Genomic DNA, 27723 nt, shown 5'->3' with positions numbered 1-27723 from the left:
GACGGAAGACTTCACTTTTAGTGATAGAAAAAAATTTTACCGCTGGATAGAGATCTGAGGATATAAGGTTAAATAAATGCAAAGCTCTTTACTTATGTATCTTATTTAATTTCTGTATCTTTTTTCTACATGTTCTCGTTACTTCCGTGCGATGAAACGAGACTGACTCGTCCCCAGATGTTTCTCAGTCTCCTAATAATATGAACGAGTCAGAAAGAGCGATCAAGGGGAGCACTGGCACGAGAAGTGATGCGAAGGAGAAAAGAAAGACGGAAGGCCGTTCTTTCTTTTTCCCCTTTCCTGTTACCCCTCTTGCTCTCTTTGCCGTTCACGCTTCTCGCGTGATAAAGAAGATGACAATTCAGGTAAGTGAATACACTGTCTTACCAAAGCTCGCGAGCAAAAAAACCGGCCATTACGTCTCTCCGACCCCATAGTAAAATGGTAAACAGCCCTTTCTTTCTAATACAGTGGAACCCCGTTAATACGGTTACCAATGGGCCAAAAAAATTTGGCCGTATTAACGGGTGACCGTATTAACGAGGGTTTTTTTCACAAGAAAAGGTATGGCCGTTTTGCCGGGCGCCCAAAAAAAGTGGCCGTGATAATGAGGTGACCGTATTACCGAGGTGACCGTAAGGCCGGATTCCACTGTATTTCAGAACAATTTCCTGGTATTCTAACCAAATATAAAAGGTCAATACGGCCGCAGCTAGTGCTTCAACTGCCATTTTTCACGGTTAACCGGCGTCAGTCCCTTTGAGTTTCCCCCTTGGGAAATTAAAAAATGTATGATTTACGTATTTAGAATCCAATTAAAATGGTCCGTACGCCACCGACGAATTGACTACCCAAAAAGGCTGCCTGCATGATATGCAGACAGGCGGTTTGTCGTTGTTTCAGCCCCATTCCTCCTGCGCGCTCGACAAAAAAAAACTGCCAGCTACGCAGGCTACGCATTCCGTCCTTCGCCTGCAATTCGCACATCCAAATAGACTGGGGACGAGTCAGGTAACACTTGATACAAACTTAATTGCGATTCAATTTTTTACTGTCTTTAGTGTCAGTAGTCTGCATCCGGGGCGGTCTAGGAAAGTTTGACAGCCCGGGGAAGAACGAAACCGAGGAATTAAAGTTTTGTAGCAAATTTACTAATAGTCAGACGATCCTAGCGTATCCCAAGTTGCGACTTGATAGATGAAACCTGAAAAATAAAGAAAACATAACGATCATAGCGATTATCTGTTAAAAGGACCTGCAGTTTGCGATCATCGTAGAGAATTGGGAACTTAAATTATTGCACTAAACATACAGGTTACCAATGGTATTTTTCTTCCATGAAAGTTTACCCGCCACTGACTTCTGCGTCTCCCAAAATAAAGGTAAGGGTTGACTGCGACTGTGACCAAAGTCCGAAAACGAACCATCTAAAATTCTTCCATAATAACGAAAGTTGTCAAAGTAAATTCTATGCAATCAACGAATTTTACCTCGTTTTCCATTAACTTCTTCTTGGTTAAGCAAAGCTGGGCCTCACTTTTATTTCCAGATCTGAGAGCTAATTGGGCTTTAGTATGCTCTTGAGGAATTTTATTTTGAAGTTGGTGAATATAATCTGGAGGTAATAAAAGATGAGCTCATTAGTTTTAAAGATCATTTGATTATCAAGTGCAGCTCAAAGTTACTGGAGTACCACGGTGATCCTGTCCGGCCATCAGTAAGGTTATTAGGCAATCAGTTTGAACATAGCAAGGCATCATGGGAGGGGGGGGGGGGGGTGGAGAACATTCATCTTCCCACCGTCCTTTGCGCAAAAATACATAGCGAGAGAAACGTCTGGGTACAGAGAAAAAGCGGCAGATTTTTGATTTCTTTGCCATGGTCCTCTCCGCGTTTTATCCAGTTCAGTTGATATAAACACTAACAAGGTTTTACTAACTCAGCAACACATTTCTGTCAGCGCCTGACAAAGTTTTCTCCATCTCGACTATCTTCTGCTGGCACAATTTACAGCGTTGTAGGAGGGCTGGAGAGGGAACTTCACCTTTGGACTTTTGAACAGCTATCTATACATACACGATTAAAACAAAAACGACAAATAAACTTGGTTATCACATAAAAAGATGAATGAGCAAACAACAAAGAGTCTACTTTACAGCATCATTATTTTCAGAGACCGGACGTCAGCAATGAAGACCGCGCTATCAGATCATCTGTGAACTCACCCTCCCCCACCCTTGATTTTGTGAACAGCCTGACCGGCCGGCCGGCCAGAGTATCAGGGTGTGGTACCTCCCCTAATTTTTTTCCAACAGCAGTCTGGAAGTCCAGACATTACACGTCAGTAAAGGATTATGATCAAAAACAAACTTTACTTCTGCCTAGGTCAGGAACAAAATGTCACTTCGAACAAGCGAGGATATTATTCTATAGTTTCTTCACAATGCCATTTATAAGAACTCGGTTTAGACCAAATTTTATAAGGTCTTGTGAACAACTAACGCAATCTACGTAGGTTGAGTATGATCGTCCGAGTGAACGTAGTTCTGAATAGGACTGTTGTTGACAGTGACTGACGTTTCGACAACCTGTGCTGTAGTCATTATCAGAGCCAAAGTGAGTTGTATCACGTCAGTTGATGGTATTGAACTCTGGTTACTGATCTGATTGGTAAATGAAGTCGCGATGTTATTGGTCGTCTGTCAGTTTAGCCGTGACGTTATTGGCTATAAAGACTCGTAATGTCATTGGTGCTTTTCGATCAGTCTATTTTCACAGTTAAACAGTCGTTTATTGTTAGTAAAATTGTCGGTTAAATAGATAGATAGATAGATAGATAGATAGATAGATAGATAGATAGATAGATAGATAGATAGATAGATAGATAGATAGATAGATAGATAGATAACTTTATTTAAACACGGTTAAGGTTCCTTCAGCATGTACAAAAAAAATCTAAGATCTATTATACCTAAGTAAACTAACTCTGATTAAAAATATATTCATAAAATTTTAACTACCTAGCTATTTACAAATAAAAGCTGCTTTTCAAGGATGCCGTGTAAAACTGTATTAATGCATGATCTCATTCAAAACTGTTGCGACACAGTTGGCGTTTAAAATCATGTAAAGAATCTGCAGATCTTAAATCATGGGATAGGCTGTTGCACAGCTTAGCTCCGCTATAGGAGAAACTTTTCTTTAAATAATTGGTACGGGGCAGTGGAAGGACTAATTTATTTTCAGTATTCCTCAATCGATAAGAAGTTATTTCGTCACGAGATACAAATTTAGATGTTAGATAGTCGGGAGTCATCCCATGTACGGTTTTATACATCATAATAGCCGTCAATACTTGTCTTTGGTGTTTAAGCTTACGCCAACCTAGTGCCAGGAACAAATTGTCCACATTACAATCAGAATTAGCGGACATTAGAATACGGGCTGCACGATTTTGGAGCCTCTGCAGCTTATCGGAAAGACCAATGCCGCAGTTGGTCCATACGACATTACAGTAATCAAAATGCGGTTGAATTAAACTGTCGTAAACATTAATTAATACATTAAAAGGAATAAGATGTCGTATTCTTTTAACTGGTTGTCCAGTGATTATCTCGTAGTCAACAGGTCGTTTGTACGGTGCCGGTAACTGTTGATCACGATTCAGTGGCTTTGTTCAAAGTTAGTAAATCAACTTCTAAAGTGAGTCGTTGATAGTAGTCTGTAGAGTACGTAATACATGTGGCAGAATCCCAGTCGATTTAACGTTTCGAGTGTAAACGGTGTTCAGCAATGTGATTGTTGGCGTCACCATTTTTTGTCGCTCGTTTGTGTTCGGTCACTCGCGTATTAACGTTTCTGCCGGTTCCACTGATGTAAGTAGGCTGGTAGTCCCCTAGGCTCGATTTCCGCCGTCTCCCGTGTCCGGTCTTTGATCCTCCCCGAAGAGAGACGGCTGGACGCGTGACCCGTTGACCTTGTCTATGACGTAATTGGAAAGTTGACAATTTAGGCGTCACTGGAAGTGAAACCAGTCTCCAATTTTCTTATTTATTTGGCTCAAAATTGCATCAAGCGCTCCCTTACCCTCCCAAATGACTTTCGAAATAGCTTTTTCGGTACATTTCAATACATTGTGAAAAAGATTCTTCGGTACATTTCTGTACACGGCGACATGTAGTTAATTTTCTTTGATCTTCGAATGTTGGATTTCGTCTTCTGTGGGTCCGAACTGAATGAATCTAGGAGGCGGACCAAATTAAACGGAAAAGTGTCTGATTTACCAGACAGAAAATATTTCCAGCGTATTAAATGTTCCTCTGTCAAATATAAACGTCGACGGTTACATCTATAACTAACGCAGTCATCGACACCTAAAGCGTCTTGAAAAGATCCTTGAAGAGGCAAAATCTCTCCAACCACAATCATTCACAACAAACAATCGAACAAAACGTTGTGTTCCTTCGGACTCTAGGATTTCGCCTAGTGTCTCCGCGCCGTCGAAATCGCTTCGCCATAAGATGGATCAAGGAAGACAAGAAGGACTTTCTGTTTTGATGTGATAATTTCTGCGACAATCTTTGCCAGACGAAAATCTGCAGGCGGTAACATGATTGGCTTAAACTAACAAAGGAAATCGCACGCGTCCAGCCGCTCTTTCGGGGGATGAGTGCTGGCTCATTTTCCCGAACAGCGGCTGGTAATCGAGCCTAGTAGTCCCCATGAACACGGTTTATCGAGGTCAAAAACATTTGCTAACTCGTCATTGCATAAATAAGTCATTCTGGTCTTAAAAATCTTGCTGTTGAGAAAGTCACAGGGATTAATAAGTAACTGATTTACAAAAGGGCGTTTCCAAGTAATTTGTATCACTAGATTGGGATCGTCGAGTAAGACCGTGACTTAAACTCTTAACAAAACTAGTATCGATATCACTATAGCCATACAAGACTACTGTGAATGTTTCGTCGAACAAAGTCCGCGCTGTAGTCAACAGTTACCGGCACCGTACAAAACGACTTATTTTGAAGGACTCAAGCAAAACTTACTACTAGAGAATAACTGGACAACCGACAATTTGACTAACAATAAACGACTGTTTACAATAGACGGATCGAAACGCACTAATGACATTATGAGTCTTCATAGCCAATAAAATCACGGCTAAACTGTCAGAAAACTAATAATATAAATATTCTAAGCCCAACTAATGAGATGCAAGTTACGGACCGTAACCACCCCTTTCAGGCTTTATGAAGTTTTTTTCAGTTCATACGATGCGTAGGGATCGTAACATGAATAATACGGACCGTTACAGTGCGAGTGTATTGGACTGCAACCCTCGGACGATCATACTCAGCCTATATATGAAATGATTCCTGGGTTCAAACCTTGCACAGTTCTAACGCAGTCTATCGAAAATTCTATGAGAAATCTATTTTGAAGAGCTTCTGGCGATGGGATAGAATTATTAATTTTAAAGGCAATTTCGTAACTGTAATTTTTTGAAATATCCATGATATTTTTATCGTGCAGCCTTTGATATGGATAGGTTTGCTTGTAAATAGGACAACATATATTACTCTAGGTAGATAAAGATGTAAATATTATATATACATTTTAGTTATACGCATTCCGTTTATGAACGAATTTTTAGCTCCTAGACGCAACCTTCCAAAAAAAAAATTTGACGGATTGATTTTGATTGGTAGGATAGGGTAGTCCTTGTGTCTCACAAATTATTAAGGAAAAAAATCATAAATTAACTTTCTGAAGTAGGAATCAGAGCTTTAATTTTCAAAATATTTAAACACCTGTTTTTCAGCCATCTGTTTCTCCAGTTTTAATACTTCCAAACTGATAGTCTCCATCTGAGTGCTGAATTAACAGCAAAGAAAAGAAACAAAAGTTAAACAATATTGATAAAGGTTAGGCTTGGATAAGCTTTACTGGCAGAATTTACAGAAGGCTGGATAACGCGCCGTTTAATACGCCTTTGCTCCTTGGCGCACACTACGGCTGGAGCACTGAGGGCCGGGTTGTTCAAAGCTGGGTTGAGGTTATGATGAAATTTGACATCAGATATGAAGGCTTGAAAGGCAAATTCAGTGAAATTCTTTTTCTCTAAAAGAAAAAGATAATTTTGAATAAAAGGAAATAAAATCCGGATTATAATTTAACCCTGGGTTAGCGCTAATCGGCCTTCGAATAACTGGCTCGGCCTGGTTGTTGGGTGGAGGATGGAAATCGAGCCTAAAGTTTGCCGAGAAGAATAAGTGGTTTTGAGGCGAGTATTCTGAAGGTAGAAAAAGGGATAAAAGAAAATCAGTAACATTGATGACATGCCGGTTAACTGGCAAGTATGGTACGGTATGGTATGGTATGCTATGGTATGGTATGGTATGATATGGTACAGTACGGCACGGTATGGTATGGTATGGTATGGTATGGTATGGTATGGTAGGGTAAGGTATGGTATGGTATGGTTCGGTATGGCATGGTAGGGTATAGTATGGTATGGCATGGTACGGCATGGTACGTAGGCTATGGTATGGTATGGTACGGTACGGTACGGTATGGTATGGTATGGTATGGTACGGTACGGTACGTTACGGTATGGTACGGTATGGTAAGGTAGGGTACGGTATGGTATGGTACGGTAGGGTACGGTACGGTATGGCATGGTATGGTATTTATAACGAGGGTTAGGCCCAGGCTGCTCCTCATATTTGCAAAATTATATATGGCCGAAGGGCAAGATACTTCAGAACCACTCATTAAATCAGTATTAAACTGGTTTCCGTCATACTTTTTTACCTGACAGAGATTTATCTGGTGGATAATCTTTAATGCTGTCCCACATTTAAACAACTCGGGCCTGATTTTGCAACACCTTACTATCTACCCGAGAAAATACTTACTGATAATTTTATGGTTCAGATAAAGTCAAGCTTCATCCCCACTTTCCCTCAAGACAACTAATCAATGTTGTAACAAGACGTCACTGAAAAGGGGAAGGGACCTTTTTCGTTTGCCCCTTTTTGGAAAATTAAAAAGTGATAATTTGACACACAGCGCCTGCAAGGGCCTATTTCGAGATGCATTTATACGATAGTAAAAAACACTGAGACAAAAGTCAGACAGCTAGTGGTTATCTCGAGGAAGAGCAGTCAAGCCTGACAAGATGAAGCAGCACCCAAAGATCATCCGATCGATGCTTGCATGGGCTAAAACGGAGGGGCGTAGACTTAAAAACAGCGGGACACCAGCTACAATTCCAGCAGTGATCATCAAGGTTGAGTATCACACTGCTGATACACTCAATAAAATCAATACACACACTTAATTGTTCTTTAAATTTTTTAAAGAATATGATGGAGTGAAGAAGCAAATCCTAGTTCCACACGTGAAAATTTAGGAACCCAGTTTAATATTTTATCGTCAACGTGGAAAATGTTAAAAAATTTACAATCATTCTTCTACAAAAAGATTTCATTTAATAATGTATCACTACATGGATAAAGTATGTTACCTGAACCTCTACGGTGTTTAATAATGACATATTTTTGTTTTCTCAAGGAGCTTCGAGATGATCTTGAGACCAGAGCTACTTAAATTAAAGAAGGCCAATATTCTAGGTCTGAGTGGTCTCAATTATTAAAATAATATATTATCACTTTTTAAAATGGAATTTTTGGGACATTTTGTCAAAGACACTTTTGCATAATAGATAATCTAATTTACACAAAAAGTACGAACCGACAAAACCACAAACAAGCCGTTCACGATTACAATTTGAAAATGGAACGAAGGACCAGCCTATTATTTACAATTTTATAAAAAATACAAAAGCAGTACCAGCTGCAATTCATATTCTCTAAAAACGCCATCAGCCCATGACTTTTTCGTGCACCAATCCTACTTTTACAGGTTGACATTTGTTTTAAGACAAAACAAACGTATATTAAACCACCTCATTGATAGACCAAAAAGCCGAAAAACAACCTATACAAATCTTACAGCTTGTTTTCCTCTATCATTCAATGGTCCCAAGATAATGTAATTATAGCCAAATATTTCTTGGCCTCCTAGATGACGCCTTTTACAAGCCTGTAATTTGTGTAAGTCTTTGGCAATATGAGGACTTTTCATGAACGAAAGAAAGACACATAACGGTTCATGTAATAGTGTGACCATCAAAGTGCTGATTATTTTGCACGCTATATTCATGTTTTATGTTCATTTAGAAAACTACGATTTAACTTCTCAGTCTGATGATCTTCATTCCTTCATCCTATTGGCCACTAACTGGTCACGTGACAGAACAAACAGATGATTTGGCGCTAAGAACGAAAGAGAAGAAGAGGAGAAAAATGAATCGAGTGAAACAAAAGGACTTAATTATCACTCTCAAAACCAGTTAGTGCACAGGAAAGTGAGAGAACTGAGAACTGACTTGTACTGTCACGAGGAGAAGGAACTTATATTTCACTCTTTCCATATTGGAATTACACCTGGTTTTGTGAGTTTTAAATGAATCATATAATAAATAATATATCCAAAGCTAATAAAACGGTTTTTTTTATCTTAGCACTATCTATCATGCAGTACAAGATGATTCTAACTTTGAGTGTGTGCAATACTCAAGCAACGTTTATTAGACTCCACAAAAAGATATCAAATTAAAGCTACAAAATGTACCATATCCAAAACAATGCTGGATCGAGTACCACAAGAAAGGCCTTTCATTTACTAACAAGCAAAACGGGATTTAACGGTTTAGCTAGAGCATCCTAGGCAGCAAAAAAAACAAAATTAAATTTGCAGTTGCTTTTATTTTATTGTCAGGATTGATAGCGCAATAAAGTTTGTCCCCAAAATACAAAACTTCACTGAAACAAACAGCTTTCATCAAGTTCAAAAGGTAAAAGCAGTGCCGGCACAAAAGCGTTATAACATTCAGGATAGGACAGAATTTTTAAAAAAACTTCAAACTAATTGTTTTACTCGCCAGATATGTCACACCTCAGTCAATTCAATCCTAAACAAACCCGGAAAGGGACGATAGTGCGCATGTGTGAGCTGTGACAGTATGTAGTGTTTGTATAATACGGTGCGTCCGTGGAGTGTACTTGCTTGATACTGTCTTGGCTATGTAGAATGGGTATTTCAGTTTCGAAAACCACTAGAGAAGGACAATTCATATCAACATAGCATGTGTCTGGCATCAAGCCGGTATGCTCATATCAGGAAAGGTCACACCAAGGCCCGGTTACCATATAAGGCACTCAGTGAGTGATAAGTCACAGTAAAGCCCTATTACCATATAAGGCAATGAGTGGAAGCCATCACACAAAAGCCTGGTTACCATATAAGGCAGTAAGTGCTAGGTCACGATACAACCTGGTTACCATATAAGGCAGTGAGTGGAAGGTCACGATACAACCTGGTTACCATATAAGGTAGTGAGTTGGAGGTCACAGTAAAGCCTGATGTAATCCTCCTGATCAACTCGATCACCTGGATTTTGGGAAAGATTGGGACGATTGAGAAGATGGATTCGGAAGAGGCACTGTCATTGCTTACAAAGTCGATAATAAAAAAACGAAGGATCCCGCCACAGCAAGGAAAGTAGTTGAAATATAAATAAAGCCAGATTTAACTAAGGGAAAACGCTTCTTTTCGAGAACTAACAGACAAAGAAACTAACAGAGACTGTCTACACTATTGAACTGGTCCTGGTACTTGCCTTTTTGGTGGAAATTTTAGGGCGAAAATCAAACCAGCAAGATGATTTGCCAGCATATCTTGTCTTTTGCGTATTTGGATTGTTTTCGTTTTTTCATTTTCTTTTTTTTGACTTTTCAATGTCTCTGACCCTGGAGTTTTGACATAAGGCTCATTCTTCGGTGACTAAAACCTTAAAAAAAGATATGTAAAGCAGCTACTTACTCTGGGCCTCTTGTAACTTTGCCAGGCTTTGGTGATACTTTCACAGGTTCCTAAAACAAGACAAAGACATAAAAGAAAAGATTAATTACACCGATAACAAGGTCCATCTCTTGGTGTCCAAAACTGCGCGGGTTTACACAGGAAATTCACTGACATCGATTTAAAAATTTAGATTTCTTTAAGGAACAGAGGACATTACTGAGGACAATCGTACAAATATGATAGAAACATTAAAGGACAAAAAAGGTGCTAGATACGTGTGACTGTAGCTCACAGCGCACCGTTTTCTTTTTCTCAATTTTTCCAAGAAATGTCAGATGTCAAATAGCCAGGTTAATCCACTGTGCGGCAGGCTTGTGGGAGTTTCTTAAGACCTTGAGCATGCATTAATTTGCTAGAGATCAGATACCTACCCTGGGTACAGCAGCTGTCTGTAATGACAATAAAAGAGAGAGAAAAATGATCAAATGTAATGACAGGAGTGTAGCTACCATATTATTCAGTTCATAGCGGAGACCATGACCTGTAACATATACTTGCAGAAACAAATTGCTTCTCGCAATCAAGTTTGACGCGTCACGGCGGATTAACGAGCTAGTTACTGAAAACAAAGTGATCAGTGACGCATTCGTACGAGAGTGGAGCATTTAAGTGGCCGACCGATCCGGCATTTTACAGCTAATCGTTGTTATTACAATAAACAAAAATGTTAATGCCGAATAACGCGTAGCTGGTTGCCCAGGACAAGGTTGTCTCAGTTTCAGTTTTAAAATGTTTCACTGTCTCGGAAGTACGTTCTAAAACTCAGTATTTGTTTCACCTAACTATTTACTTCATTTAACTGCAACCGCATCGAAAGATGAGGAATTTCTTAAGTAAACCAACCCTTTTAGAGGTAAGATGAACATCAATCACTAGCCATTTCCATTTTTCAACTTTCACGTCTTTGTCCACAAGTGGTTCTCTGATTCTCATATGAACTTCAAGTTTTCCTCCAACAGCTTTGCGTCCGCGATCAGTGTCCATAAGCTAAATGCAAAGCAACCCAAAATCATTTAAGTTCCACCGGAGTTAGAACACTTATACAACTGTCCTGCCTTTATCCCAATGAGAGTTCCACTTTCGTTCCCTGTTCAAACATATGTCACTTACACATATGATGATTTTACAATAATTATGCCCGATTTACAGAACCATTGACCAAAAAGGTTTGCTGTGCGATACACCGCTTATGGTTTTACGAAATATAATTTTGAGAGGGGCTTTCAGGGCAAGAAACAGGAAGTTGAGGATTTAACTGGGGAGAAAGCAGGGCAATATGTTAGAAGTGACTAAGGTGAACGTGAAACATTTGAGAGCAAGCCATTTTCATTTTTTTAACATACCAGTTTACCACTTTCCGTTGTGAATTATCCCAAAACCGCAGTAACGACGTTAAGTAGGTAATAAGTTTTTTTGTGAGCAGACTTTAAGCTGAAATACTATGTGCTCAAAAGTAGTCAACACCAGAAAAAGCTAAAGGCTTGCTTTTAAAAATTAGAGAACGCTCCTTACATCTAGGCAGTCATGGATTTCACACTTGTTCTCGAAAGAGCTCAGCTTGACCTGCACTTGTCCTAAAGCCTTGTCACCTTTTAGGAATCCCCTGGAAAAATAACAACAGCAGCATCTCCGTCTTCCTTTACCACCATCAACAACTCTAACTGTATTGCTTTGTCAGCCAATGATCTGACTGAGGGTACACCCTCTACTGATTGGAGTTCTTGATTGAACTAATGGAAAGCCTTCTAAGTACTACTACTGTGTGGTGTAATGTCGCTATAACCTTTGTTTGTAGAAATCCTTAGCTGTGAACATTTAAATGCCAGCTATTGAGTAGTGAATACCTACTGTGCCGTTCAATATGACAAGATAGATGAGAGAGAGGTTTTGTATATCTGAGACTGTCCTAACAATACTTAAATAAGTATAGAAAAAAGAGAAACGTTCGCTGGTACTGTTTATCACGCTGTGTAGAGCGGTTTCTCTAACTCTGTGTCGGTATGAATATCCTTCAGAATATCGAGCAGCACATTCTTGTGGCCGTTATCGAGAACTTTGGAGTCAGTGTGAACTTTCTAAACAGCTTTCAAAACAATGATTTGTTTGTTTCCTTTAAGTCTTTTTCAAAGAACAGTTCGTTGCTTCTGTCAACTGAATATATAATTTTTAAAGTGTAAAAGCAAAAAATGTTTCCCATGACGTTCTTACAGGTAGCATAGAGTTTTCACAACTTAACTTACGAGATTTATTGTATATGTTACAGGTCAAATTTGATTTCAGGTTAAATTTGATTCAACCTAGGTTAATTCTCAATTCCTTTGTCTCCTAGCCCTAAGAGACAAAGGGAACGAGAAGAATTTAACCTGAAATCAAATTTGACCTGCAGCATATACAGAACAACACTACAACATCATGATCACTGCAAATACTTACCTTTCATATTTCACTTCAAATTTGACTGGCTGCCTCTTGAATATGCGTCCTAACGACCGATTTTTCCTATCTATGCTAACTTTAAAAACTTCATTGTATTCTACAAAGAAATAAACGAAGAGGACAAAATTTCTCGAGCAAACTCTTTATTTCTTATGTAAAATATCTTGATTCCAGCTGACGAGGTGAATAATCAATTTTCATAACTTACCTGGATTTATCGAGTGCTTGACAGTTTGTGTTCTGCCTGTCTGTGGTTCATCCGCCTGGTAACACAACAAATCAATTAGCCGTTAACACAGCCCGGCAGGGACGGCCAGCCGAGCTGATTGCATTGCAGTAAGATTTCTAAAAGCTGAATGATTTTGCTGACACCTTATAAGGAAAGAAACCAATTTGCCGCGCATGCGCATGTACCGCCAACAAAGTTGTCTGAAATAACCATCACACATTATGATTACTTCTGGATGTCGTTTCATCTCATAACTTACGCGGAACTACAAAGAAAATAGCTCTTTACTTCTTTATGCCGGATAGCGGTTGGTGTTTTAAATACTTACACTCGGATATGGAAATTCGTAAGATACATAAGTGTACATGTCTTTTGGTTGATAACCTGTTTGAAAAAGAAGAAAAACGATGGAAGGGTACTCAACTTATACAAGACACAAGGCGCGAAACTCAAAGAAATACACATATTATCACACAGAATAACAAATATCATGGCCTACCAGAAGGCAGGGGGATATTGAGCCCTCTCACAATGTTAATTTCCACCTCCGAGTCACTTAGATCCGGAAAGGAACTATAAAATAAGGAAACAAATGTTCACATCGTCATTTTGTGCAGAGAGTATTACATGAACTTTCGCTCCGTTATAGGAAACAAGTATATCTGTTACTCACTCAACAATGGTGAATGACCGATCTTCATAATGAAATCTTGGTGGAGGATCCTTGTGTTTCCTTGCACTCTGAACAGCATCATGGTCCAGACGTAAATTCTTTGACATGGTTTCAAAGCTTCGAAAAATAATTGAAAAAAATGGTTGTTTGAAAAAAATCGCACAGGGAGGTCTTTGGATTAAACTTAGAAGCTTGAGTTTATACTTTATCTCTTTTGTTCAACTCAAAATTAGCATACTTGCTTTTAAGTAACAGTCATTCAACCAATTGCGAATGTTTACCGAGCCTTAGGCAATAAATTAGTATTCTGTTATACACTGTAACTACTATAATCACCATCATCATCATGAGCAGCATCAGTCCCGAACTGAACCCCAACAGCAGCATCACCACCGTGAATCACCTACTGCAGTCTGCCAAGTTTCCCTTGTGGTTTATATAGCAAATAATTAACACTAGGGTGCACAGTAGATAGAGGGAAAAAAACAAAAAAACAAGAGGCCCTGACTTGGATTTTAATTGCCATCGAACCAATCTTAAGTTACTAAGACACTCTGCGTTTAACTAAACAGTGGATCTAGAGGAAACGATCTGAAAAATCTTGACTTACTTCTTAGTGTTGGTTATATCTCCTAGTTTTCGGTAGTGTTCTGCATTTCTTGCACACATCTGTGAATTCAAAGACTTATGACATAAATCAAATCCATAGATAATACATTAAACATTTACCTGTGCTTCAAAATGAGGAACAATGGTATAATTTACAAGCCTTTGTTAGGCATGGACATCAGATCTCAACAGTATGACGTCCTAAATGAGTGAGTTCATTTTCACACGTCGTTTACTAATACCAGCAAATAACAGATAAAGGGATCCGGATGGGTTCCGAAACTCTGCTAAACTTTCAACAAATTGTTGGTGTTAATTGAAGAACATCTTCTGTTCTATTTCTTATGATGAACGGCCGATAAAATTTACTCTAAAGTCAATGCTCCAGAATTCACCTCGATTTGTTTAATAAGGGCATCCTCCAGACGAGAAAAAAGTTCTGAGGTTTCTTCAGGGGTCCGTGGGGTTGGATCACAGTCTTGTGCTTCCACCATCTCAAAGCTGAGCTCACTTGTTGGTGCAGGTCTAGCAGCTACAAAAGGTGATGGAGGCACCTTAGGAAGGAAAAACAAAATAAGAAAACATGAAACGAAATAGTACCGCATGAATGCCTGACGATAAAAACAACGGGCAAGGCCGTGATGCAGAATATCATAAAAATTCAAAAACGAACATTTGCTTCATTACCGATCCTAAGTCGACTCTTAGTCCATTCTGTGCATTCAAGATCATCCGATCAAGACCCTGAAAAACAGAGACTACATGTATGTTACAAGAAAATTTCTAGTTAGGTGTCTGAAATTGATACGAACGACCACTGCATGTGTCTAGAATGACGTATATGAAAGCTTTATTCCCTGACATATAATCAAACTGATTCAGCTAACATTGTACCAAGGAAAGTTTTCTTTTAAGCTTATTCAGTCCTTGTAACTTTTGAAAAACTTTCATTACATGTTTGAGAAAGTGCTTGCAATACAAGCGTAAACTAACTGACCTTGCTCATCCGTAGATAGTTCTTAGCACCTTCCAGATCCCCTTGCTGTTTTGACTTCAAAGCTGCCTGCTTGAATTCCTTTTGTCTCTCCAGCAGATAATTGAGCTGCTGTTCATTACGGCCAGGAGATTTCCTCATGGATGATGCAGCTTGAAAGGCGGGTTGACGTGCAGTACTCACAGAAGCAGCAGCAGCAGCGGCTACAACACCAGTAGGAGGACTAACAGGTGCTTGAGGTGGTTCAGAAAACTGTCCAAACACAAAACAATTGGATGTAAGACTTGGTAGAAATTATTTCATTGTACATACACGTACTTGAAAGTTCAAATACCAAAATTCATATTCGGAATCTGTTTGAATGCACACATTGCATAACAAATGTTGGATCCAATGATTTTCAGCATGGTAGACCTGACTGTCCAAGCAGGTAAGTAAAAGGCTTACTGTATTAAGGTTAATTTAATCTAGAGTAAGTAACACTTAGTGTACTGATCAAAAACTTTAGTCTACAGTATTTTCTTTACCTATACCTCACGAAGTAGTTAGAGCGCGAAAGAAGTATAGGGGGAAATACGAGACGATAAAGAATCCGTTACTTTGTAATTTCTAAAACCTCCCTGTTTTATACTCTCATAAAGCTCGCTTTTTCAACAAATCACTGAGCACGTTATATCGAACTGGACCCCCCCCCCCCCCAAAAAAAAAAAAAAAAAAAAAAAACCTGACCAGAGTAAACTTCTTTTATTTAATCAGTGATATTGATATGATGCAGGAAGCCAAGCCCACAATACGATTGGTTTTGGATTTTTTGTTTAGTTGTATGTATGTATGTATGTAAATCTTTATTTAAACACGGGAAATCATCAGTTAAGCTTAACTTAAAAACTAAAACTAATTACAACTGCTTTACATGACTGCCGCCTGGGAATCCGATATATCAGCTACCTTCTTGATATTTCGCTTAAAATGCTCAACGGATGCAGCATTTTTTAAGCTTTTGGGCAAGTTATTCCATAACATGGCCCCGCTGTAAGTTTAGATATAACATGCACTCTGATTGGCTGAAAAAGCGAGCTTTATGAGAGTATAAAACAGGGAGGTAAACACTGTTTTGAAAGTGAGAAAGAAACTGATTCTTTATCATAAAATAAAAATAGAAGCCTTGTACGTAGGGGGAACACTCGACTACGTCTCGATCATATTTCTCTCTACACGTCTTTCGCGCTCTAGCTGCTTCGTGCGTGCTTTGAAACAGATCAGAGCACAGTCAAGGCGTCAAGCTTCGTTTAAAGCGTTCAGTTTTGCAACTTATAAGGGATGGTCTGTCTTTGTTGCGAAGGGAGTGGCCTTGCGCCTGCGATCGAGTCGGTGGAAGAAGATGGCGAAGACGGGACTCGGGCTCTTCCACAGTTATTCACTTGCATCTTAATTCACATGACCGTTATTTATGTCACAATTCCTAAATTAACGTCACAGCACCTGAGCTTCTGAGAGATTATTAATAGTGTGCTTGAATGGCAGCGAACTGAAAGTTTTAAAATTTGTCTTTTAAAATTGCGGTTTGTTCAAATCTCAATATTTTTGAACAAGTTCTTCCTGCAATGTGTAATCTCAGTTAAGAAAATAAACATGGCTAGGTCATGGTTGAAATTTGCCTGTAACTTTGCTTGTAACCTAACCCCCGCCCCCCCGCCCAGCCGGTTAGCTCAGTTGGATAGGCGCTGGTCTACCGAGCGGGAGTTCGCGGGTTTAAATCCCAACAAGACCAACATTCAGGGTCTTAAAATAACTGAGGAGAATGTGCTGTCTTTATTGTGACAACTACAAACGGTTAGACATTCCAGTCTTCTTGGATAAGGACGAGAAACCGTAGGCCCCGTCTCACAGCTCTTTCACTGTTCTGATTCTTGTGGGGCATAAAAGAACCCAGATTGCTGTTCGTAAAGAGTAGGGGGCGTAGACCCCCGAGGTGTGGTACAGCCTTTGTAGAAGGCACAAGTGTAATAACTGGACCCAAGTGTAATAAAGGTCCCATCTGTAAAAACATTTGGACCCAAGCGTAATAAGAGTCCCATCCGTAATAACATTTTGAACCCAAGCGTAATAAAGATCCTATCTGTAATAACATTTGGACGCAAGTGTAATAAAAGTCGAATTTGTAAAAGTTATCTTTATACTCAAACCGGTAATATATCAAAAAGTTAAAAATCACGTGACCTGCGGAAACCAACTACTGCCATTTAATTTCATCTTTATGGCTTTCATGTCACTTCCAAACTGAATTTTACACCTAATAGTTTGGCGAGTAAAGTATTAGCCAAACGGCACTGGCCATTGAAAAATATGGCCATTGCCACTTAACCAAAGAAATTCTTATGTTATCTTTATTCGTTCAATCATCGATTTAAGGAAATTCTCAATTTTTTAAAGCCATATAATTTGTATTAAGCAACGGCATATGCTTGATTTCACTAATGTATGAAAAAAAAATTAAATTTAAGGTACTCCTTTTCAGTACAAGTACTGACAGTCATGAAATCCTATCAATAAAGTTCAGTCGTGAGGGTGAAACACTGAAAATGACAAGAAGACAGAGGGTAAAAAATAATAACAGATTCCACTGGGTTTAAAACTGTTTAGCCTGAAATTTTATATAAGTGAACGTGAATGACATATTTATTTGTTCTGGAGCGATGAGTTTTTTGAAAAGCACGTTTCATAGCCAGTTATAAATTTGTCAACACGTGAACCGAGAGCCATTTTTAGATTCGGTGGTATTTTTTCCCGTTCATGTTTTTCTCGTTCTGTTTGGTCACATGAGCCCTGATGTCAGCCTTGTAAGTTAAGATACACTGTTGTGAGCATGTCTCATATTATCTCATATTAGACCTTTATGATCTTTATTACGCTTCGGTCCAAATGTTATTACAGATAGGACCTTTATTCACTTGGGTTCACAATGTTATTACGGATGGGACTTCTATTACGCTTGGGTCCAAATGTTATTACAGATGGGACCTTTATTACACTTGGGTCCAGTTATTACCATTGTGCCTTCAACAGCCTTTCATGGGCTGGTTGGGTAATGAAGGGGTTGATAACAATTGGGACGAAACTCCTGTTTCATCCCCTGTTACCGTGTTGAGTCACCTTGGCGAATTTAATAAAGAGTAAAGTTTACTCAAATAAGATTATGCAGAGCCTTCTTTACAAAAGTTAGTCACGCCCCCCTTGAGCTTCTTGTACAACAGAAGTCACAGAAGTTCAATAACTTAGGATTTGTTTCTGTAAGTAACATAAGTAACAAAAAAAGAATGCCGCAACCACGCTATAATCTCCTTTGTTTTAGTGAAAAAATGCCAATTATGCAAACTTGAACTTAAGCTTTGTACTTCCGCTAAACAAATCAGCATTAGAGAAGAATTCTGGACAACGTTCGTTGCAAAACACAAGGTAATAAACTCAATAGTATGGACATTATATCTTGCCTGAGAAGCAGGAGGGGTGTCTTCAGATGTATCATCAGAAGCAGCAACGCCCGGGATGGGTGCGTATCCTGGAGGTGTTGGTAGTTCTTCAAATGCCACTGGTTTTCCTGCTTTATGGTTTTTAATGGCATCTTGATATTGCTATAATTTTTTATAAAAGGAGAGAATATCAAATAACAACGAAATAGAAAAAAAGCTAGAAAAAGTGAACATTCAGTGTTAAAACTTTGATGTTCTAGAACAGAATTAAGCAATGTTGTTGTGTGATAAGGAAAACTGAGCAAAAAACATACATGTAAAATTCATGCAAATTATACAGTTTGTCACGATAACAAAAATGAAGATATAGAAAAAACTGCAAAATGGAAAAACTAATTATTTTAGAGAGACAACTCAATGTACAGAAAACCCCATGCATTTAATTTCCTATTTTGCTTGTAATAAAGGTTGTTTTTTGTAAAATTTTGCAATTCCGATTATTCTTCTCACCTTAACAATGCGTCCCATCCTGCGTGCCTTACTGGAATTTCCTTCTTTCTTTGCCTGGTCAGTTGCACTCTGATATTTTTCCAACCTCTGCTGCAGAGCTTCCATGACATCCTTTGGAGGAGGTGGAGGCCCTCCTGCAGACTGAGCTTCGCTTGCTGTAGATGACTGTCCTTCAGCTTGAGGGGGGACGGCCTGTTGTGTGGGAATTGGAGTCTCACCTTTAAAGGTAAACAGAAATTACGATGCTTCATGTCCTGAATACTTATGCAAAAAGATGTGTGCTTACTTGAGAGGAAGAATTACAGCAGGTAACACACAAAAGAGGCCTGTCTGGCTAAATTTAAGGCTTTTTTCTTCTAAACTATGCTAGATTTATAACTTTCAAGATACCTGAGATTTCATTTGTCCTGGGAACAGATGGCACTGGTGGAAGCTGTGAACTGTCCACTGGCTCATCTCTTCCTAGCATTTCAATGGCTGAATCTATTTTCTACAAATAAGTGTAAAACAAAAAAAGTGATTACAAATTTTTAATCACAGAAATGTGTAATAAGAACTACAAGGAGTGCAAGAAAAACTCACAATAACTATTAAAGAAAAGGGTAATTGTTCACTCTTTCACCTTTGAAACTGCCAAAAACTGTTTTGCCTGCTGGATGTCTCCATGTTTCTTGCAAGTCAATGCAGCTATTCTGTATTCATTTCGTCTCGTTGTAAAAAGCTCCAGGGTTTTACTCTTCTCAGCTGCAGAAAGCTGACAGTGAAAGCACATCAAGAAAAAAGGACTTTTACCCCACAACCATTCATAAAGAATTTAAAATATAGGTTAAAGCAGAGCTGAACAGAACAACAGCAGCACCCTCCAATATACACAAAAATGTTGTCCTAATACTGAGAATCATATGTTTGAGAATGGCATGTTCATGAGAAGGACTGAAGGAAGGGTGCAACATTTTAAATACCTTGGCTTCCTGAGATTGCTGATCACTAGTTCCTAAGAGGCAAAAAAAGTTCTTATAAATAATTAAATAAATAAATGGTTTACATTCAAAAGAAACTGTGCGGGTGCCATATAGGTGGGTGAGTGAAAAGTATAAATAATCAATTCAAAATAATTTGATCTTATGAGCCAGCCCTTTGTCAGAGCAAATCCAGGGAATGAGCTGTGTGAGTCTTATAAGTTGAATGGTGGAGCTGTGCAATTGGTGGGAACATGGCAACACGTATAACAAAAGGACCTTTAATTTATGCTTACTTAACCAGTGGTATATGAACTCCTGAACCTTGTCTATTTAAAAAATCTACGTACTGGGAACTGTTTTCAGACTACCAGCATAGAACCAAATTCACAGGACATCAAAACAATGCACGTAAAACAGTAGTGTAGGCTCAATGTAACATCTCTTAAATCTGCCAACTATCAACCAAACAAAAAAACTTTCCTTACGATTTGTTTGTACATTACCAAGTATATTACCCTCCCCCGAGGGTTTAGCAGGCTTGTTGGTTGAACCCAATTCCTCCTTTACTGGTACAGTCTGAGCTTGTTGAGAGGAGTCAGAAACTGATGGCTTTACTGCAGTTCCAGTGAGGACTGGTGGAGGAAGAGCATATGTGTCAACAGCTTTTCCAGCTCTGGCCTGTTTTATCATCTGTTCTATTTCCTACAGAACAAGGTATAAATAAAAATCTACAGCTACAGAGAGGTGTGTTGACAAAATATCAATGTGGGTTTTTAAATTATTTTGTAATCAGGGCAGAGAAACTAATAAAACAAAATAAAACAGAAAACAAAAACACTAATAACTACTTATAAACACTGTAATATTACTGACCACCTGAGGTCAGTTTCTTTTTTGCCCTTTACAGACCGAGACAAAGTTAAGGTCAATGAAAAATAATGCAAAAAGCACTTGGCCAATATCCAGGGATCTTGACCAAACAAGCTTGCTAGATAAAGGGTTTACATTGTAGCCAAAACAAAATCTTTTCTTGCTGGACAAAGCAGGAGATTCAGAGCACGCAGGACAGGCCAATCTCTTCTGCTTGGATAGCCAATCAAAAAGTAGGATAATATTAAATTACTAACCGACCAAATAACAAGGTCTGTAACATTTATCAAAATGTTTAGATGTATGTCAGTTTATTGTTGCTATGTCTGATGATGTTTTACTTTGTCAGCATCTGCTCACAGCATTATACTTACAATTTTTTAACCTCTAGTTCAATTGAATTTCTTTTTTAATCAGCCAAGCTGAAGAGGACTTTGTCATGGCATGAATGGTGTCAGGTAGAAAACTGAAATTCACATCTAAACTAGACAACCTAGACTTTGCACATGATGTAGTACCAAACAGCAGATTCAAGATATAAATGAAACAGCAAGAGTGGATAAAGATAAAAGCCAGACAAGTGGGATTCACAATCAACATGGCAAAGACAAAAGTTAATGATAATTAATGCAAAGAACCAGGAAATGATTTTTATAGCTGGACAAGGAATAGAAGAAGTAAATGAGTTCACTGATTTGGGAGATAGGAGAGAGGTGGTATAAAAGACCTGAAAAACAGACTCTTACAACTAGGGGTGCATTTTCTACATTAAAGAGGATCTGGTGCTCCAAAAACATCTCGACAAGAACAAACCTGAAGCTGTACAAAACACTGGTAGCCCCAGTCTTGCTGTATGGGTGTGAAACATGGAAAACAAATAAAGGGTGATGATGGCGGGGCAGAAGATGAAAGAATACCAGCATGGTCCAGTGGCAGGACCGTGTCAGCACTGAAGAGCTACCAAAAAGAGCAGATAGGGGAAGAAGCGAAGATGAAAGATGATCAGACATATATATGATTGTACTATGAACCAAAACGGGGCACCAGAAGGAAAAAGAAGAAGAGGAAGACCAAAGACCACCTGGAGGCACACAGTTGAAAAAGGAAGAAGGGACGTAAGGTGGCAATCATTGGATTAAGTGACAACCATAGCAACTATACACTGTATCCAAGAAATGTAGAAACACTCTGGGCATGGAGGCCTTATGTTCCAAGTGGCATGAAGAGGATAGGCGAAGGTGAAGGTAAGAAGGAGATAAAAGTTAATTCTTCTCTTGTAAAAATTCATTAACAGGCTTGGGGTTTACATAATGTAAGGAATTTTTGTGTACTGCACCTTGAGTCCTCGGCCATATCTTCTCGCCTTACTTCCCTCACCAGCCTTGTTTGCATTTTCAATAGCCTGCTTATACATTTTCTCCCTTTCTAGTAATATGTTTAAGTCAGATGAACTCTCTTTGGTCTCCTGAACAAAAAAAAAATGTAAAGAAAAATGAAGGGAAAAAAATAAAAGAACATTGTATTCCACAGTGCTTAGTACTTCCCCTTCCTTTATTACCATAACACTGATGCTTTTAGTGAAACAAAATACAAAAAAAACAGTTAAAAAAATGTTTTTTTGTATTTTTTGTATTAAAAAACCTGTTGAGTGTTGCTGCTAGGAGTTGGCAATAAGACTGGTGTTGGATCCTGCCGTTCAGAGCCATCTTCCCCTGGTGCAATGCACTGCAGCTCAGCCTGTAAAGATACAGCAGATGTCAATAATGTTAATCAAAAATTGGGCAAGGCATAGCACCTGCCAGCCCCCCCTTTTCTGGGGTTGCATAGCTGTTGTCTTTTTTGCTTAAAACTGTAACCTAAAGGCAACAATCAAGTTACTTGTATTACAAGCACACTCAGAGAGTTCTTTTATGTCCATGAACATGTATGAGATAATAGTACTCAACCATTTCTTTACATTCTTTACAACTAGGTGTGCTTTCTTTTAGTGTTAACGGTTTAACACTTTACTGAAATGGAACAAAACATGTAATATAAAACTCTTAACAAGACACAAATCAAAAAGTTAAATACCATCAAAGGCCATCTAGCACTAATAAAATTTTGTAAGAACCTTACCAAAAGTTCAGTGTTGTTTTCAAGGTCTTCATCATCATCATCATTATCAGTGATATCATCATCATCAAGATCAGCTGCACGTCTCCCTCCTGATCCTATTACAACAAATGTGGCTATGTTTCTATTATGTTTAATAGTTGCTTAAAGGCCAAGGGGTCTACAATTCTCAAGTTGGTGCTATCTATTTATTGACAGGTCGCCAGTGCAAAAATTTACTCTAGCCTGGCATCAATTTCCCATTGACTGTACACTCTGATTATTTTGTATCACAGAAATTACTTTAAAATGTTCAAACTCGAGTGGAATCACAAGCCGCAGGCAAGTTATGTTGTCAACCATTTTTTACAATAACATTCTAATAAACATCTTTTTCTGCAGAATTTCTTAGAAAACTGCAGGCAACAAACAGAAAAGACAATGTACTACCATTATTATATTTCACTGTCAATAATCTCCTCTAGACAATTTTTAATAATTCTCAACCATGAGGTTTGATTTTAGATCGTAACTTGTACCTTAATATCAATATTATGGTGACTTTATACAGGTTACTTTTATATGCTGCTTCAAGCCTAAATCTTGTGTCTACTAATATTTATCTATTATCATATTTGTTCAATTAATTTCCCAGGGGGCTTATTAAAATTTTGGACCTTGAGAGTGGGCGTTTATTCGAGGCTGGACACTTATTAAATTTCACCATCTTCAGCAAGAGTAGTATGTTTATTTTACAACAAAACAATAACTGGTAATAACAAAATGTGAAGATGTAACAAAACAAGGTTTCGATAAAATACTCTGAAGATTACTCCATCTTCGGGGAAGTCTCTTATTAGTACTTATTCAATTTTTTTTTAGTGGGGGGTTGGGAGGGGGAAGGGGATGGGGTGGTGGTGGGTGCTTATTTCAGGCTGGGCGCTTATTAACTTTTTCTGCCTTTAGGATGGGTGCTTATTTGAGGTGGGTGCTAATTTGGGGTTGGGCGCTTATTCGAAAAAATATGGTATAAATATGGTTTGATTCGACTAACTGATTGACAATTTAGTGAATCAGCCAACCAACCAGCAAATGCCGTGAAACTAAAGTAGATTTTGACGTACATGTAGTTTCACTTAATTTTTATTTTTGGGTATGGTAATGTATACTAATGAATTTAAAACAAAGGAAAAACAAAAATTAACTGAAATAAAAATTAACTGCAACATACACAAAGAAATACTAAGAAAAATTCCTTGCCCCTCAGCAGGAATCAAACCCACAACATTCCAGTAACTAATCTATGGATGAGTCATAATGTGTATAACCTCCTCCCTGTCAGCAACTTGCACTTTATATCAATACTGACAGACAGTGCTGTTTTTGATCAAATTCACAGTCGTATGACTGGATTTGCCCTTTATCCAACTCTCTAAAGAGCAATATTCACAAGCTGAAATAGATCACTTGTTCACTTCCTTGGTTTTGTCTCATATTATTTATGGTTTACCCGTATATGGAGCTTCTGAACCTGATCTTAATATTATATAGAACTTTTTAGATAAATATCATAAACACTGTTTTATTTCTCACCCCGTTTCAATTAAGGATCTATTAAAGAAGCAAGACTGTAAAATTTTTACGAAAGTAACTTCTACAAATAATCACCTGCTAGCTCTATATATTCCTTCAAAGAAAGTTTGTTATAACTTATATTAATCTCCGTAAAAAACAATGCTCCCGTCCTAAAATTATTACTGAGCGTTTCATGTCTGCCTTTGTAAATAGACTAATATTAAACACAACCTTAGTAAAGGATAGTTAGGATTCTATGATTAGTTTATTTATTTTATTACGTTTTACGGTATTCATAAACAGTTGTAACATAGGATATATGTATCTTTTTTGTGTGTGAAATAAAGACCCATTATTATTATTATTAAAATCCGCTTACGAAAAGGTTCATAGTACAGAAACAGCGCCACTGAAGGTCCAGAATTACTATTAATATCACCTGCAAGCACATAACTTTTCTAGTTCTTATAGATTTTAATAAATGTAGTATACGGCTCTGTTGACCAAAATATCCTGCTTACTCGACTTAAGTCAAGTATCGGTACATGTTGTATTAATGCAACTGCCCTGAATTGCTTTACGTCTTATCTTAATAACAGGTTGCAACGACTCCCTCTAAATGGCTGCATATCTGATAGTCTTAGGCTTCCTTATAATGATATTCCACATGGTTCGTACTCGAGGCCACTGGTGTTTACCATCTACTCTTTCAAACTTTAGAATGTTTTTTAAAAAAATCCTTACTTAAAATGCATCTTTTTAGACTTGCTTTTGAATGTATTTTAAGTGTTATTTACTTTCTTTTAGTTTTAATTATTAAATACATTTGAGCTTTTATTTTGCTTTTAACATTTAAAGCATTGTAACACACTTTTGATCAAATTTGCAAGGAAAAGGCATGTCATAAATTTTAATTACTATCAGTAAATTATTATAGCATGCAAGCTATCAACAAATGTACTTGCATGATGTGCGTAATATAGAGCTTGGCTTTGGTAAGTCTCCACTGTACTTGCAAAATGCAAAGTCAAGTGTCCAAGTGACCTGTTCACCATATGTGGTACCCATAGCTCAGTGGGTAGAGTGTCCACCCGATAACTGATTGATTCCATTCTCCATTTATTTTGATATTTTTTTCAGTTTCATTGGTAATAATATTATTATAAGATGTTATTGAGTAATTTAAAGTTCTTTTATGATCACTTTTGGTCAGTTGGTAGTCTGGGACCAAGCTCCGCAGTAGGCTAAAAAGACCAAAAAGAAAAATCAGATGGCGAGCAGGAATCTGGAAAAGAGTAATGGTAGAGGAGCCTGGAGACATGCCTTTGATAGTCCACTAATCCACCCTCCAGCAATTAACCTGACATTGAAATGTCAACACATCAAGTTCTCATCACAGATGTTTCTTCACTTTTATTGCTGCAAAATGCAGCATGAGTGTATAAGTTACTTTTGTGAAAAAATATTTTAATGTGCCCACATAAAATAGATTGCAATAAAGACATTTCAGAGGAAAATGCGCCGTGTTTGACTGGTGATGAAAAGCCAAATAGATCCCCAAAGATATCCCTAAAGCTTGCTGCTAAATGAATTCTTTGATCATCTCATGATTTCTGTCATGAAGAGACAGACTAATTGCACTGGAAATTAGATATGCTGCTTGCAAAAAATCAGCGTGGGGCTCCAAAGGTTCTTTCATTTTTCGACCAATTGGACAAAAGTCCAGACTCTGGACTACCGGCAGATGACTCGTTGAGTAAATGTATCGGGTGTGCTTTTCCTTTCATCTTCCAAACAAAAGGGAAGAAGGACCACCTGATTGCAAGTTATTATGTACCAGACAATATGGATGAGTACAGTTTATCTTAGCGGAGGAAAAATGTGTAAGTTAAGCATCTTATACGACAGACTATTCACATTTCTGTTGAATTTGCTGTCCGTTTTATAAGATACGTCTGCTCAGAATCGTGTAAAAGTAATCATTTTCCATAACCGCTGTTATCTTTGCACAGTTGTAGTTTATGCAATCTCAGAGCACAAGGTTTGGCTTTACGTAACATGCATTCTTTACATGTATCCACTATTTTTTGGTGTTTAGCATGCCTTTGGTGGGAACATGATTATAATGCTGTGCCTTTTGAATGTTGGTTTATAACTCAATCGCCTTGTAAATGTGACTGTAGTTTATCACAGGAGAGTATAAAACAACCTCAATATATGATAAGCTTCTTTTTCTTTTTGCAACAGACCACACATTTTTTGCTCTTCTTGGAGCCAAGGGTATGCAAAAAGTCTCACAAAGAAATTGGTATTGGTTGCTCAAAATTCATGTTTACTGTTTGAAAACGCACTTTCCCGAATACTGTTGACAGTATCGCAAATCTGTCAACATTAGACATTTGACCAATCAGATCGAGCTGCTTTTATGGGATGGCAGCACCAGAGGCATGTTTCCAGGCTCTGTCGCCCTTCCCCCCTCTCCAGTCCACTCCTCGGCTTGCTTTGCCCGCTCATTTTTTTTGTTTTTTGTTTTCACCCTGTTTTTGGCCTTTTCCCTGACTATGGAGCCTAGTCCCAGGCTAGAGACTTGGCAATGCCCTGAAAAGGAAACAACCCCATAAGCTTTTTAGCTTTAAACACTGTCATTTATAAACTGGTATATATATGTCGCAGTCAATTTTTTACAATTCCTGGGCCCAAACATACGTTTCTTTTTTGCTCTTGGTTGTGATTCTCCTTGCAGGGCTGCCAGCTCAGCTTCCAGGCTTTCATCATCCTCATCATCGTCATCATCACCATCAATTCCTATACCACCAATACCCAAATCAGCCATGTCTTCTGGACTGATATCAAGCCCAAGCTGAAGTTACAACAAATGTCAGATAATAATATTAAAACATTCTTATACCAAACAAACAAATGACATGAATTTAAAACCACATCTTCGTATGCAGTTATACAAGATCAAACAAGGATAAATTTTTCAAAATTTGTTTCATGAGCTTCGTCTAATTTTCATTTACAAGTTAAACAAGGAACAAATTTAAGCTTGTGTCAAGGTTATAAATTATATATTCAAAATTCAGTGCGATATTTACATAAATTGATCGCATTATTTTGTCACTCAATAAGAGAAAGGTATAGTACCAAATTGGAAAGATCGTTTTTCTTTCGTCCTTCTTTTTCCTGAGAGGGTTTCTTTTTTCTTCCAAACATTTTGAAGATTTTCGTTGACTAAGTTTCCCAGTTATCCTCTTCCACAGTCTCTTCCACTTCACAAGGTGTGCTCAGCGGCTATCACCATAAAC

At 38.1% G+C, this 27723-nt stretch overlaps 1 protein-coding gene across 3 annotated transcripts; it reads right to left on the bottom strand.

The window, feature by feature from the left end:
- Nucleotides 1-27698, bottom strand: LOC140951666 (coiled-coil and C2 domain-containing protein 1-like). Of its 3 annotated transcripts, XM_073400965.1 has the most exons (28): nucleotides 27563-27698; nucleotides 27122-27275; nucleotides 22865-22959; nucleotides 22388-22483; nucleotides 22083-22211; nucleotides 20380-20578; nucleotides 19877-19908; nucleotides 19537-19668; nucleotides 19305-19404; nucleotides 18915-19132; nucleotides 18426-18566; nucleotides 14938-15186; nucleotides 14628-14684; nucleotides 14336-14494; nucleotides 13942-14000; nucleotides 13332-13448; nucleotides 13158-13231; nucleotides 12987-13042; nucleotides 12638-12692; nucleotides 12427-12526; nucleotides 11506-11596; nucleotides 10837-10980; nucleotides 10365-10382; nucleotides 9952-10001; nucleotides 5814-5877; nucleotides 1940-2066; nucleotides 1491-1615; nucleotides 1-1204 (listed from the first exon to the last, which is right to left on the bottom strand). In XM_073400965.1, the coding sequence occupies exons 1-28, from the start codon at nucleotides 27629-27631 to the stop codon at nucleotides 1169-1171; spliced, it is 2946 nt and encodes a 981-aa protein (XP_073257066.1). In that variant the 5' UTR covers nucleotides 27632-27698; the 3' UTR covers nucleotides 1-1168. The 3 variants fall into 3 exon arrangements, with proteins under 3 accessions (XP_073257066.1, XP_073257067.1, XP_073257068.1); XM_073400966.1 differs by lacking the exon at nucleotides 10365-10382; XM_073400967.1 differs by lacking the exons at nucleotides 1-1204; nucleotides 1491-1615; nucleotides 1940-2066; nucleotides 5814-5877; nucleotides 10365-10382 and adding an exon at nucleotides 7239-8342.
- Between the last annotated feature and the right edge of the window lie 25 nt (nucleotides 27699-27723).

Source organism: Porites lutea, chromosome 11 (genome assembly GCF_958299795.1).
Source record: "Porites lutea chromosome 11, jaPorLute2.1, whole genome shotgun sequence".
Lineage (NCBI taxonomy): Eukaryota > Metazoa > Cnidaria > Anthozoa > Scleractinia > Poritidae > Porites > Porites lutea.
Note: the sequence above shows the minus strand (reverse complement) of the source record. Positions and strands in the feature narration are given on the sequence as shown.

Coding starts and splice junctions, on each gene's coding strand:
- LOC140951666 (XM_073400965.1), bottom strand. CDS start 27,631: ATGTTTGGAAGAAAAAAGAAACCCTCTCAGGAAAAAGAAGGACGAAAG. Junction 20,579..22,082: donor GATATGGCCGAGGACTCAAG/GTGCAGTACACA, acceptor CTTGTTCTGTAG/GAAATAGAACAGATGATAAA. Junction 11,597..12,426: donor TTTGAAGTGAAATATGAAAG/GTAAGTATTTGC, acceptor TTATTTTTCCAG/GGGATTCCTAAAAGGTGACA.